Source organism: Uranotaenia lowii, chromosome 1 (genome assembly GCF_029784155.1).
Source record: "Uranotaenia lowii strain MFRU-FL chromosome 1, ASM2978415v1, whole genome shotgun sequence".
Lineage (NCBI taxonomy): Eukaryota > Metazoa > Arthropoda > Insecta > Diptera > Culicidae > Uranotaenia > Uranotaenia lowii.
In genome coordinates this window covers 89,664,144-89,679,052 of record NC_073691.1, presented here as the reverse complement: position 1 = coordinate 89,679,052, position 14,909 = coordinate 89,664,144, and the positions used below count along the sequence as shown (strand labels likewise).

Genomic DNA, 14,909 nt, shown 5'->3' with positions numbered 1-14,909 from the left:
GTTTGCCATGCATTTTTGGATGATTTGTAATGCAGTGGTAAATTTACATTTTTAAAATACCGAGGATTTTTAAATTTCTAATCATCATCAAATCGAGTTTATGCGTCCAAGTTGAATTTATACAAGGCATAATGGTGACCTTCATGGACTCCGTCCTACAGCAGTTTTTTCGAAAACGGTAGCGTTTGTTTTCTTGTGCAAACCTTTGTAAACCAGACTGGTTTCGTCACAATTGTAGATCCGTTCCGTAAAAAACCCATTTTCGGCAATAGTCTTTTTGATATCGCTCTTAAATGTAGCAGCACTCTCAGCATTGCAGGAAAGTTTTTCACCGGAAACCGTCAAAATTAAGAATAGCCGTGGCGTTTTTTAAATTTATCAAGCCAGCCACCACTGGCTGAAAATTCTTCGTGTCCATTGAGTGACCTTTTTAAATCTAGTGCTTTAACTTTGAGCATCTCGTTTGAAACCAATTCGTTTGCTTCTCTCCGTAGTAAAAACAATGCGTATAGTTTATCATCAAGATCAGGATTTTTTAATGGCTTCATTCGCTTGATTTTTTTTTATTAACATACAGTTGCGTTCAAAAAAGAATGAAATCGCGTGAAGCTGCGCACCCACTTTCAACTTTGACAAGCTGCCATTTCTCTCTCGGTTGATATTTTTTCATGAAAATTCCACAAAATCTAGTTCAACTACTCATCTAACACTCTACGAAATTTTAAGCATTTAAAATTAGGGGAAACAAAGATAGAGCTATTTCCGTAAAAAAGGGAAATTTGGAAATGCTTCACTGAACTTGCTGTATCTTCGGTAATTTTCATTGAAAAATTTTGAAATTTGGTCCAAAGATGTTAAAATGTTTGATCTAATACCAGGCAGAGTTTCGTCAAAATTGATGAACGTAATCAAAAATGGTGCCGGGTAGAAAATCAGGTTCATTGTCGCCCAACATACGATTTCATTCTTTTTTGGACGGATGTTTGTATGGAAAGCATCGTAATTCATATATTCTAGGTTTTTTCTTTCACAAACAAAATTAATCACAAAGAAGGTTGTGAATTGATAGGAACTTCATTCCTGCTTTGATTAGAAATAGAAATTGTTCCAACAGAGCTGGTATTGAATCACAAGAGCGAATAGAATACTCGCTTTAATTGTGTATAAAATTTGTTTATCGGAATAATTAACGAATCATTTCTGTCTGTCATTCTCTGTTGAAACATTTTTTCTTCCGAAACAAAGCACGAATGAAGTTTTTATCAATTTACAACAGTCTTTGTGATAAATTTTTATTTTGTGAAAGAAATAACCAAGAATACATTGAATACGATGTTTTCCATACAAACATCCGTCCAAAAATGAATGAAATCGTATGTTGGGCGATAATGAACCTGATTTTCTACCCGGCACCATTTTTGATCTCGTTCATGGATTTTGACGAAACTTGGCCTGGTATTAGATCAAACATTTTTACATCTTTAGACCAATTTTCAAAATTTTTCAATGAAAATTGTCGAAGATACAGCAAGTTTAGTGAAGCTTAAATTTCCCTTTTTTACGGAAATAGCTCTATCTTTGTTTCCCGTCAATGAAAATGCTTCAAATTTCGAAGAGTGTTAGTTGCATAGTTGAACTAAATTTTGTGAAATTTTCATGAAAAAAAAATTTTCTGAGAGAGAAATGGCAGCTTGTCAAAGTTGGAAGTGGGTGCGCAGCTTCACGCGATTTCATTCTTTTTTGAACGCAACTGTACGTTTTTGATTCGAATTTTTTCCAAGTTATCTTTATTATTTTTTATCCTCGTTAAAGTCGACTTATGGATGTTGTAGCTTCTGCAGATCTCTGTCGGTGTCTTGCCATCTTGGAGTTCATTTAAAATTAATAATTTCGTTTTCAAAGAAATTGATACTCTGCCTTTCTTCTCCAATTTTACGGAAGAATGAAAATTAAAATGAAAAATAAAACCATGGTTGCTTGTACAGAAATTTTGGAATAAAAAAAGTTGCTTATGCAGAGGTTGCTTCAATAGAATGTTGCTTGTGTAAAGGTTGCTTATAAAGAATGTTCACTGTATGTGTTGGTTTTTTCGATTCTAAACAGTTCTTTGCCTCGTCATGAACTAATATCTGATAATTTCAATGTTAGAACCCGATTTTATACACTTGACAATGGATAGTAGCCTTTCTTATAGCCTGTAAATTAAATATGAATACATGTGACTCAAAATAATAAACAAATGATAGTTTTTTAAATTCTGAATCATTAAACTATGATTAAAAAATTTCAAACGCAGTAGATCTTGAATGAATTGAAAAAACTGCTAAAAGCGTTAAAATGTTACATAAATTGCAATTAGATCGTGGTTTTTGAAAGACTGAATCCTGAAATATTCTGTAAAATCCTGTTTGTATGAAAATTTTCAAAATAAGTATAATTTCAATGTGCTGTTTTTGGAGACACAACATAAATCTATATATATAAAAAGTAATTTCCGTTTGTTTGTTCGTTTGTATGTTTGTCTTCAATGGGCTCAGCCGCCTCAAGAGCTAGAGAGCTGAAATTTGGCATGGGTGCTCATTAGGACCAGGAATAATGAAAAATGTTTTTAGATTTTCGGATGACCCCTTTTGAAGAGGGTCGTCCATTCAACAACGGTTTTATTCCTACGAACCAAAAGTCATGGCACCCATTTTATGAACCGACTTTCGTTTCCGTTCGTTTCTTTGGCGGGATTATTTTCACCATCACCTTGCTAGGTCGGGTATTAGAAACGACCATCCAGAGCTCACATGTACTGGATAGCAAATCAAAGCTTGCTCAGCATTAAAAATTTGAAAGTGAAAATTTTGGCGGGTGTTTTTTTTACCTTCTACTGTTCAAAGCATATGCTACCGGAACGAGATATTTGGATACAATTATAAGCCTACATTTTGATTGAAAAATTCAACTAGCCTGTTAGGAATATATTGACTAGAATAGTAGGGGCTTTCAAAGTGCTCTTTACCCCCGCTGGGGGGCTTTGAGGGTCAACCATTTTTATATTTTTGGAATTCCTCATAGAGAAAGAAAATTTTTTAGATTTAGAGTAATAAGTTCAAGGCTGCGATTTCAACGCTTCAATTGGAATTTTAATGGGGGATTAGAAAATTGATAAGATAATAAAATTTGAGGTTTTGAGTTTTATACAATTCGATTTCACTGGCCAATTTCTAACTTTTGAGTTACCATTGATGACCAATGTGGTCGATTCTACCATGACCAATGTGGTCGATGTTTGTGTCCATGAAAAAAAAACAGAACTCAAAAAAAACCTTTTTCATAATATAAAAATGGTGTTTTCGAGATGATTTGTTTTCGATAACTTCAAAAAACTATAAGTAGAACTTCCAACTTTTAAGGTAAACTAATAATAAAACAGTGCAAAGTGAGTTTCCAACATGCTCAACAAAATTATCCATATTGAAAAGTCGGAGAATCTTAAACAGATATTTTCATTAAATAGGGGATGGAAAAGATAAAAAAGCAGTTTAATCTTTCGAAGATAAAAATATTAGGCCAAATCTAATCAAGCTTCCTAAGAGATTATGTTTGTAAAAAATTTCAGGGATCAAAGTCAAAATAAGGGGCCGACTAAAGGGGTCCTCTATATTAAGTTTTCAATATCTTAGTCATCTTGCCGTTTTTATACATCGGATTGGGTTGAAAATTGGCACATAGGAGTTATTTGGGACAAACAATTGAATTCACTTATCCAAATTAAAGTCAGGGGGCGGACTAAGAGGTCGTCCAGATTAACTATTCACTGTTTTTGCGATATTGTCGTTATTATACATCGGATTTAGATGAAAATTTGTACACGAGAGTTTTGAGGGACGATCAATTGATTTCAGGTATTGAATTCAGCGTAAGAGGCCGGAAATGGGGTCGTCCATATTAACCTTACAAAATTTTTGAAATATCGTCGTTATTATACATCGGATTGGGATGAAAATTTGCACACGGTAGTTTTCAGAGACGGATCATCGACTTCAGATATCAAAGATTGTATAAGGAGTTTAACTTTTTGGCAATAATTGCGTTTTTATGCGACGATCGACTCGAAATTTTTACACGGGGTTTGTTTTTGGCACGGGCAATCAATTCCTGATTTCAATTGAAGTAGCAGACGACAGAAGAGGTGTTCGTCAAATATTTTTGCAATTATAACTTTATAATTAATTCGGAAATGCTTCTGGAAAATATTTGGCTATTGAGTTTCATACGAACTGTTCATGACATATTCCAAGTTGAAAACGAAACGGAGTTCGTATGGGATCAGCTAGTAAAGAAATAAAGAAAACAATTTAGAAAAAAATGCCAAATCACACCCAACAATATTGACAGAATCAACCGCATTTAAATAATCGACCAAATTTACGAGATTTGTAAAATTAACAAAAAATCCAAAGCTGATAGATAATTTTGGTCTAATCGAAAAAATTTAACAACATGATAAATATTACAATAATGTCATTTTTGTTAATTTAGCCAGTACATCAGTTTTGTACATTTTTCAATTTTTTCTATTCTTAATTTTGACATATTCTTCAAATTTGTCATTCTTGTCAATCTTTGTCAATTTGGTAAAAACTTCCAATTTGTTTTTTTTTTAATTTGGTCATTTATGTCTTTGTTGTCATTTTAAGCATTTTCATGAATTTTGTCTTTTTATTTCCATCTTTTATGTCAATTTGTCATTTTGTCATTTTGTCATTTTTTGTCATTTTTGTCATTTTTGTCATTTTTGTCATTTTTGTCATTTTTGTCATTTTTGACATTTTTTGTCATTTTTGTCATTTTTTGTCATTGTTGTCTTTTGTATCATTTTTATCATTTTTGTCATTTTTGTCATTTTTTTTCATTTTTGTCATTTTTGTCATTTTTGTCATTTTTGTCATGGTTGTCATTTTTGTCATGGTTGTCATTTTTGTCATTTTTGTCATTTTTGTCATTTTTGTCATTTTTGTCATTTTTGTCATTTTTGTCATTTTTGTCATTTTTGTCATTTTTGTCATTTTTGTCATTTTTTGTCATTTTTGTCATTTTTGTCATTTTTGTCATTTTTGTCATTTTTGTCATTTTTGTCATTTTTGTCATTTTTGTCATTTTTGTCATTTTTGTCATTTTGTCATTTTTGTCATTTTTGTCATTTTTGTCATTTTTGTCATTTTTGTCATTTTTGTCATTTTTTGTCATTTTTGTCATTTTTGTCATTTTTGTCATTTTTGTCATTTTTGTCATTTTTGTCATTTTTGTCATTTTTGTCATTTTTGTCATTTTTGTCATTTTTGTCATTTTTGTCATTTTTGTCATTTTTGTCATTTTTGTCATTTTTGTCATTTTTGTCATTTTTGTCATTTTTGTCATTTTTGTCATTTTTGTCATTTTTGTCATTTTTGTCATTTTTGTCATTTTTGTCATTTTTGTCATTTTTGTCATTTTTGTCATTTTGTCATTTTTGTCATTTTTGTCATTTTTGTCATTTTTGTCATTTTTTGTCATTTTTGTCATTTTTGTCATTTTTGTCATTTTTGTCATTTTTGTCATTTTTGTCATTTTTGTCATTTTTGTCATTTTTGTCATTTTTGTCATTTTTGTCATTTTTGTCATTTTTGTCATTTTTGTCATTTTTGTCATTTTTGTCATTTTTGTCATTTTTGTCATTTTTGTCATTTTTGTCATTTTTGTCAGTTTTGTCATTTTCGTCATTTTTGCCATTTTTGTCATTTTTGTCATTTTTGTCATTTTTGTCATTTTTGTCATTTTTGTCATTTTTGTCATTTTTGTCATTTTTGTAATTTTTGTAATTTTTGTAATTTTTGTAATTTTTGTAATTTTTGTAATTTTTGTTATTTTTGTAATTTTTGTAATTTTTGTAATTTTTTTTATTTTTGTCATTTATGTCATTTTTGTCATTTTTGTCATTTTTGTCATTTTTGTCATATTTGACAGTTTTGTGAGTTTTTCTATTTTTTCTCTTGTCAATTTTGTCAGTTTCGTCAAATTGGTGATTTTTTGTCAGTTTCGTCGATTTTGCCCACTATCATAATTTTGTAAATTTAGTCTATTTGTAGTTTTGTTTGGAATCAACGAGGTTTTTGTACTGGAAAAAGATTCAAAATTGTATAGTTTTATTGAAGTGTCCTATTCCATAATTTACTTCTGAAATGTCTACACAAGAATAGTTTTAAAAGCTTGAAACAAAATCTCCGAACTCTAGTATAGAAATGTGAAAAACTGTTTGCAAACCCTCAAGTGAATAAATTTTGATAAAAAGTACATTTGCCTAAGCTTTCGACTTTGAAACAGAAATTAATCATTCATTCCGTTTCTTTTCTTATTATTTTAAAAATTAGGCAATTGACTGATTACTGGAAAAAACATGATATGTATTTCCGTAAAACTTGAAACTTTTCATCCATAACTCTAAACTTGCATAGATCAAATGTTCTAGAAACTAGAAACTTTTGCTAAACAGAACAAAACAACAAACCTGTTATCTCAAAAAATAAAAAAAAAATTGATTTCGAGTGATGGCACTTTGTTGGAAAAATTTAACAAAATGTGACTTGAAGATTTTTTTTAACAGTTTAAAATGTTTCCCACACGAAAAAATATAATTGTTTATATTTAAATATGTCGATCGTATCGAGTATAAAACGAAGTTCTTTATGCATATTTTCAAAGCAATAGTAAACTCTTAATTTTTTTCCGTGTCGTTTTCCCCTTCTCAGAACAATCTGTGCTTGAGAGCCTAACGTTGAGCGAAGAATGAGACTTACAATAGCTATCATAATATTTTATGTGAGAATCAAGTCCTTATGATTGATTTTTCAATTTCCATTTTCAATAACTGTAATTCAGGGCTACAGCCCCAGAATTTTTGAAACCGGTTCGGCCAAAAGCTGGACTGGAATGCAAAAACATATAAATAATGAAAACTCCAATTGAAATTACAATTTTGACATCTTTGTTAGTCGGTCAATTTTCTTCTTTTGTCATTTTTGTCGTGTTTGTCATTCGTCATTCGGCGCTTTCGACCCCCTCTTTTATTCATGGGAAATTACATATCTTGATTGATATTGCTAGCAAGCCAAAAGGATACGTTTTTGGAGTGATCTTTTTTATGAATATTTTTTTTTGAACTATTTGGATATTTTTTATTCTTCTATAGGTTGAAAAGAAAAATATCATTTTTTTAAGATACAAACATTTTATTGTGCTACACCAATTTCTTAAAAAAAACGTTGAAAACAAATGGTACAAAAATTCACATTAATACACACAAATATACAGACATCGTCAGAACTCGTCGAGCTGATTCGATTGGTTCCTAAAAAACTATGTCTAAGACCCATAATTGATGAGCTCCTTAATCGACCGATAGCTATACCTTTCTGTAAGAAAGGCAACAATGTTCTCGTGGCTAAAAACTTCGGATTGTTAGCATTTGTTAAAATTTCGTTCAGCCAGGCTGAACCCAATCTTTTGAATTTTGTTTTCAAATTTACTTAAGGGAATGTTAGGATTTTTAACATTAACGATATAAGATGCTTTTTTTTATATTGATTACTGTCGTTTAGAACACAACTGAAAAGTAGTAATCTCAGATATTCCGCATTTCAAAAGTTCGAATTTGGTATGGCTCGGTGCACTCTGGCTCAACGAAAAAAAAAACCATTTGACAAGCATCAGCCATACTGTTGTGCTGCTCGTAAAGCGCCTTTAGGTAGGCTCCTACATTTAGAACAAATTTCCAAGCCTGATAGTGCATGGCAATTTTTTCAACATTTTAGTTCAACCAGAGTAAATTGGGGGCAAACATATCGCTATTAAAATTCAGTTTTTTGCTTATTGTGTTATCATTAATCGACCAGTATACCTCGACGGCTTTAAAAGAGTCTTAATGTGATGGTAAAATGTCCAAATGAGATATCTAATAAAATGGTATTGATTGGTAGGGCTGTGAACTTTGAACTCGAAATCAAGGTTTTGGCGTAAAGTTCGGTCTGATCGAATCCAGACCAGATGTAAAAAATCATAATTTAAAACAAGTATAGGTAAAGTTATGTAAAAATAGTTTAATTTTTTTTTAATCAAAGGTCAACTGCGACCCGCTTGACTATCTAAAAAGAAAGAGCAGGTCTTAAAAGTAATTTGTATGTGGCCCACGTACCCTCAAATGCCCCATTATGCGGCCCGCTTGCCTTCATCAGTTTGACATGCCTGATCTAAGGGTTCAAGTATCGTTCTTACTTTTGAAGCTATAAACTTGAATTACACGCTTGCAGAAAATGCAAAAAACGACGACCTACTAAATTTTTTCAAAAAGTTATGATGTGAAGACTATAGTTTTCTACAGATCTTCAAAAGAGCAGGTTAAAGCAAAATGTGAACCACTTTGGCATTTAAACACCACAACTTAGACGCTACTGAATTTAAGAATTAAAAGGATAAAGACAAGATAACGCTCTGATACTAACCTTTCGCTATCGTAACATTTTCCAGTGGGTATACAAAATCCGGCTCAAACGCTGCCACTGCTGTACTCCGGTAGTTTCCGATTTTCAAGCCATATTTGTATACCGAATGCCGGATTCGGACGAAAACATGACAACAACGCGAGGACGAAGACGACGGACGTAGGGGGTAGGGGGGTTGTTGCGGTTTCGTTCGCCAGGTTCATCCGGATGGTTTTTCGGTCGATCCCAGGCGGTTCCAGAGATCCCGGCAGCAATGTGGATGTGGATTGGTGGTTGAGTGTAGAAAATTGAAAATCCAATAGGTTTTTGTTATTTAGGGTCTGGCTGGCGAGGAAATCGTTACATCGAGACTAATTAATTAAATCTGGCCACATTTGGGCGGAGAATAAGTATCAAATTCCGAAATCCTCTGACTCCGTTATGGTTGATATTTGACAGCTCCATTAAAATATTGACAACCAGTTGCTTTTTTTCAATGTGCAACTCTTTTGTGCGAGTATTGGTTGGAAGCTCGTAAATTAAAGCTAAAAGAGTTGATACTTTTTGCAGCAAGGGTCCTGTTTCAATTGCATTGAAAAATTCATTCAAGCTGATTGCAAAGCATGAAGTGTTAATGAGGTTGTTGCTTTCAAACCTGAAAAATTCAATAAAGTATAAAAACTCGTAAATATACCAATATTGTTTACACGAATACTTAAAGGCGTATATCGCCTATTTGCAAATTTAATTTTTCAAAAGCTGAAATTTCAAAATTCTGAATTTTTTATCTTAATGCTTAAGCTCTTAATGAAGTATCATAATCATAATAAAAAAAAGAAGATTTGAATGATAACACAGGAATCTCTGTGGTCTTTTAAAGATATGTCACAGATGAACAGATGTACAAGTTGTAGTGATGAGCGAATAATAATAGATAAAATAAAATTGAAATTAAAGAACAAATTTCAAAACCATTCGAAACCCACTAAAATGACAGTCATTATGACACACGTTTATGGTTATATCTTCTTCGTTTGCTTGGATTACTAGGTAAATGTTAGTTATTAACAATCTTGCAAATAAGCGATTTGCCAAACGAACAATCATTGCAAAACAACATCGATTTTACTGTAAATTTGAAGAAAAGCTAAATTTTGGGTATAAAATTCTTCAAAAGTTTCGTTGGTATTTTTCGCATGAGCTTTTAGAGGGTGGTCTCTATCACGGACATCTCTTTGGACCACACCTCGGAAAATATTCTTGTGACGGTTGTTTATAACCAGTGAAAAAGTTCATGCTGCTAAAATGGAGAATCCGACCAGTTTCAAGAAGAAGCGAGCCCAAGGAACCTCTGCCAACAGGGAAAATCCAACGACCTCCACCACCACAACCAAGAAGAAGGAAGCGCCGAGTCGAAGCGACAATAGAATCAGTGGCGTCCAGCAAGCTGGTCAAGGTCTCGCTGTTCGGAGACGAGTTCTAGGCAGAGGATTACGAAAATGACACAGCCGATTCTAAGCCTAGCTCCCAGAAACGGGTTGAATTTAAAAAATAAATAAATATGAATTTGAAACAAAAATTAGAATTGCATTCAAGGTAGTTCAATTCAATATTTTCTGTAGTCGAGGCACATAAGTCTAGTCTAGTCTAGTTAATCCGAGGCAGATTATACTAATTGAAATGAAGAGTAGAACTGTAGTAGTGCAGTCGAATAAAATTTCGGTCAACAATCGAAATAATCCGGAAATAATAACCGACAATAGACGGCAGTGAGATCGACAAAGCAGCTTTCGAATATTGGGAAGGTGTATTAATGGCATCGTTAGAATTGGCTCAAGTAACGGATGAGCACACGAGAATCAACATTTTTAGTTTAAAAACTGACGGGCTAGAAGTTATAAGAAATTTTGGAAAGTGCAACATCAACTCATACAATGCCAAATGAATTCGGCAGGCCATTTTCCAACGCCGGAGCCAAATTGGATTCATTTTTTAATTCAAAAATGTACCTCTTGTCACAGCGTAGCATGGTCCTGAGCATGATGCAGCAAGAGCGCGAATCCAACGTACAACATTTTGAAAGAGTTTTTCGTGCTGCAAAATTAATCTCTATCACGGACATCTCTTTGATTGTAAATTTCTGAGCGCACCTTAGGGAATATTCTTGAGATGGTAGTTTATAACCAGTGGAAAGTGAAGCAGCGGTTCAACTATCGACAGCGTTGGAGACGATGGCCGCCAGCAAGTTGGTCGAGGTCTCGCTGTTCGGAGACCAGTTCAAGGCAGAGGGTTACGACAATTGCACAGTCGGTTTTAAGCCTAGCTCCCTGCAACGGTTAGTTTTTTTCAAATAAGAGAAATAGCACTGCAGTCGAAGCAGTTCAATTCAACAACATTTGACCAAGTTATGGGAAAATGACAAATTTGATTCTGTCTCTCTCCCTTTCAAAAATGATCGGACAACATTTGATCAAGTTATGGGAAAATGACAAATTTGATTCTGTCTTTCTCCCTTTCAAAAATCAAAGTAGGAAGAATCTCCGTCTCAAAAGTTGATGCCAGATGACGTAAAAATACGCAAAAAACCTGGTATGGGACAATAACTAAAGTAAAATGGCTGATAGAAAATCAACTTGGTTGTTATACTAGGATCTCATGAATGCTGCGTAGGTTAAAAAATCATTTTGGCCGGCGACCGTGCAAAATATTTGCAGGTTCGCTAGACCAAGCGGAATGCGTTCAAAATGCTTACTGATGGTTGCCTAGCTTCGAAAAAAATGATCGGACAACATTTGACCATTTCATGGGAAATGACAAATTTGATTCTGTCTCTCTCCCTTTCAAAAATCAAAGTAGAAAAAATCTCCGTCTCAAAAGTTGATGCCAGATGACGTAAAAATGCGCAAAAAACCTTGTATGGGATAATAACTGAAGTAAAATAGCTGATTGAAAATCAACTTGGTTGTTATATTATATTAGGATCTCATGAATGCTGCGTAGGTAAAAAAAACATTTTGGCCGGTGGCCGTGCAAAATATTTGCATGTGCGCAATACAAAGCGGGATAAGTTCAGAATGCTCAATGATGGTTGCCTAGCTTTGAAAAAAAAAAAAAAAAATGATCGGACAACATTTGACCAAGTTATGGGAAAATGACAAATTTGATTCAGTCTCTCTCCCTTTCAAAAATCAAAGTAGGAAAAATCTCCGTCTCAAAAGTTAATGCCAGTCTAGGCATAAAAGTCTGGTTAAATCTGTAGACGAGGCAGGTTATAAAAATTTAAATAAAGAGTAGTACTGTAGTCTGTAGAACTGTAGTCGAGACAGTTCAAATCAATATTTTCTGTAGACGAGGCAGAAAATGCTATGCAAGTATTAGAAAATTTTGCTGAAAAAGTGATATCGTTTTTTACATTAAATGTTCGGTGAACAACGGAGAGATTTCCAAAAACTTCTTTTGGAAAAATACATTCCGAAAAAAAGCAAAATTGATCCGACAGTCGAACAATATTACGGTTAATAATCTGAACATTCCGGAAATCAAACCAACAATAGAATGTACTGAGATTGACATAGCAGCTTTCGAATATTGGAAAGGTGTATTCATGGCATCGCTAGAATTGGCTGAAGTACCGGGTGAGCACAAGAGAATGAACATTTTTAGTTAGAAAGCTGGATGGAATTTATAAGAAATTCTGGGAAGTACAACATTAACTCCTTCAATGCCAAACGAATTCGGTAAGCTATTTTCCTAAGCCAAAGCTAGGTTAGATTTATATTTAAATACAAAAGTGTACCTCTTGTCACAGCGTAGCATGCTCAGGAGCATGATGCAGGAAGAGGGTGAATTCAACGTACAATATTTAGTTTTTTCGTGCTGCAAAATTGTGCGAGTATAAAGATGAATATGATAATTGACGGTGCCCTTTGGAAATTCAAACGACCTACTGAATTCATAAAACCTAATGAACAGGAATTCTACGACGAAGAAGAATTCCAAAAGCTTAATGAGGAACGAGAACTCTCAAGATAAACTCTACGATCTCCAACTCAAATCGGCTAAAACCTCACGTGCATATGTTTCTAATACACATATAAAAGTCATTGTGACATTCAGTGCTGAGCTCTTTATTTCCAATGAGCGACCTACATTTGTGGAGAAATTTTATGTCGTTAATGAAACACGCACATTATTAGGAATATGTACGGCCATAATATACAGTACATTGGCTATCGGATTGTCAATTCCTCTGAAGAGAGCCAATCATCCTGATTGGAAATGTGATTTTGCTTTAGTAAACAGCGTCAATATTTTACCAGAGCATGTTCGTCCTGTTACTATTCATCATGATAAGACCATGCCACCTTCACGAAATGTTTATACAAACATACATTCCATCAATATTCAAGGAATTGCCGAAGAAAAACTTAAACGGAATAATATCGTCATAGAACATAGGTCGGCAACCTGCGGCTCTTTGGATGTAAAACTGCGGCTCTTTAGCTCAATGTGTGAAAATTTTGAAAATCGTCGAAATTTTCTAGGGTAATCGGACGCAACATAAGTTTTCCTTCAGTTCAGATAATATTTCCCAGGATTAAAAAAAAAATCAAATAAACTACTATAGAACAAATTAACAGCATCTTGTCAGTTTGCAAACAAGTTGAGATTTAGAAATCAGTTCTTCATAAAAGTCTGATGCAGCATTTGTAAGCCTGGAGGAATTTTTCATTTTACGGGAAGTTTTCCGTTGAATTTGTTTTCTTTGTTGTTCTTATTTAATCCTCACTGTTGAGATTATGAAATTGGGCTTGTTTTTCTTGAATTGAATATTTTAAAAATAAATTTGCTTTTCCACCATTCTGATCAAATATGAACATCAGATAGTGATTTTAATAATGCTTTAATACTGATAATAATTGTTGTATGCATTAAATTTCTTTCTTAAAACTATTTATTTTTAAATTTTTCAAACATTGAATTACATCTCTCAATGTTCCTTTTCAAATCCATGGAAGCATATCACAAAATTTCAAAAATTCGAGTTCTTCGTTCTAATTTTGAACATGAACAAGTGAATAAAATTTTCAGGTTTGTTAAAAAATAATTTTTAAACTGGAAGCTGAGTGCTGGATCTAATTTAGGAATTTCATGTATGGTATGAATATTTTTGGTATTAATTTGAAGGAGCAATTTTATTCGGTAAAAAAGCATTTTCTTCCATAAACTTTAATATACTTCTAGACTTTTTTTTTTATTCTGAACTTTATCATGTTTCTGTAATTGTTTTTAAAACGTCATGACTGTTTTAAAAGTTGATTTTGATTTGTGAATCTTTATCGGAATTTTGGTTTTGGATTGTTTTATGAAGTGATGATCAAAATAACGTCATAAAACTAAGATCAGTTAATTGAAAAATGATATACAACGAAGCAAAGCCAATGTTAGATGTCTATTATTATTTAAGATAGCTATCAAAACTTTCATTGGACTCCAGCATATTTCTACGTTATCGGATGAGTCTATTCTTGACGATTCCAAAAATCCAAGATACATTGAAATGCAGCAAATATGTGAAGAATTAAAAGTATATTAATAAAGAAAAGGCAAAGAAATTTTACAATCGTATTATCAGACCACATCTCGCGACCGATCGTTAAATTTTGTCAAATAATTTTCTTTTTTCAATCCGTAAAATGAGCATTTATGAACTAAAATTTGTTATTTATCTATTAAAAATTAAAGTTTTATGCGGATAACAAACAAATAAACCTCAATGGCTTTTAACGGATGTTCAAAACCAAAAAAACCAAATCGCTAAAATTGCAACGTTACTAAGCTGTACTCGTTTTGAAAATGTATTGATTCAGAATAAAGAAAATCGCTTCCGTTTGCCAATAAAACAACGCAAATCTGTGACGATGTAAAAAAGGATAATAAAACTGAGTTCAGAATACAATGTATCTTAGCGATCATTATTATTTGTAGTAAGGATAAAATGAATTGCGGCTCTTTCAATCTTGGAAATTTCCTTAATTTGCAAATTTTGGCCCTTCTGCCTCAAAAGGTTGCCGACCGCTGTCATAGAACCATTGAACCAGTCTCACAAGATATGGACAGATCATTTTGCTCTTCATTGCTGATTGTTCCGAAAGGTGTCAAATATAATAGGTTAGAGATCGATTTAAAAGGACCAAACAAATGAATTTTTTTGCTTGAATGAATACAGAGAACACCTTTCAAAATGCCAACTTTTTAATCAATTCTTATGGAACTAAACGGAGCAAAATATTGTCTACAGTTGATTTGCAAAACGCATTCTTCCATATTGTTCTGGACGAGCTTGTAGGCGTCTAACTAATTTTTTTCACGGGTGAAACATTTTTCCTTTGTTGACGTTTACCT

The 14,909-nt window shown here is 32.9% G+C and overlaps 1 protein-coding gene across 3 annotated transcripts in view; it reads right to left on the bottom strand.

Annotated features, from left to right (window-relative positions):
- Positions 1-14,909, bottom strand: part of LOC129738936 (polymeric immunoglobulin receptor-like) — a 348,269-nt gene that overhangs the window by 98,473 nt on the left and 234,887 nt on the right. For all 3 annotated transcript variants that reach the window (XM_055730263.1, XM_055730262.1, XM_055730264.1), the window contains one exon: positions 8,526-8,585. In XM_055730263.1, the coding sequence (XP_055586238.1) occupies positions 8,526-8,585 (60 nt within the window). The remainder of the gene's footprint in view (positions 1-8,525; positions 8,586-14,909) is intronic.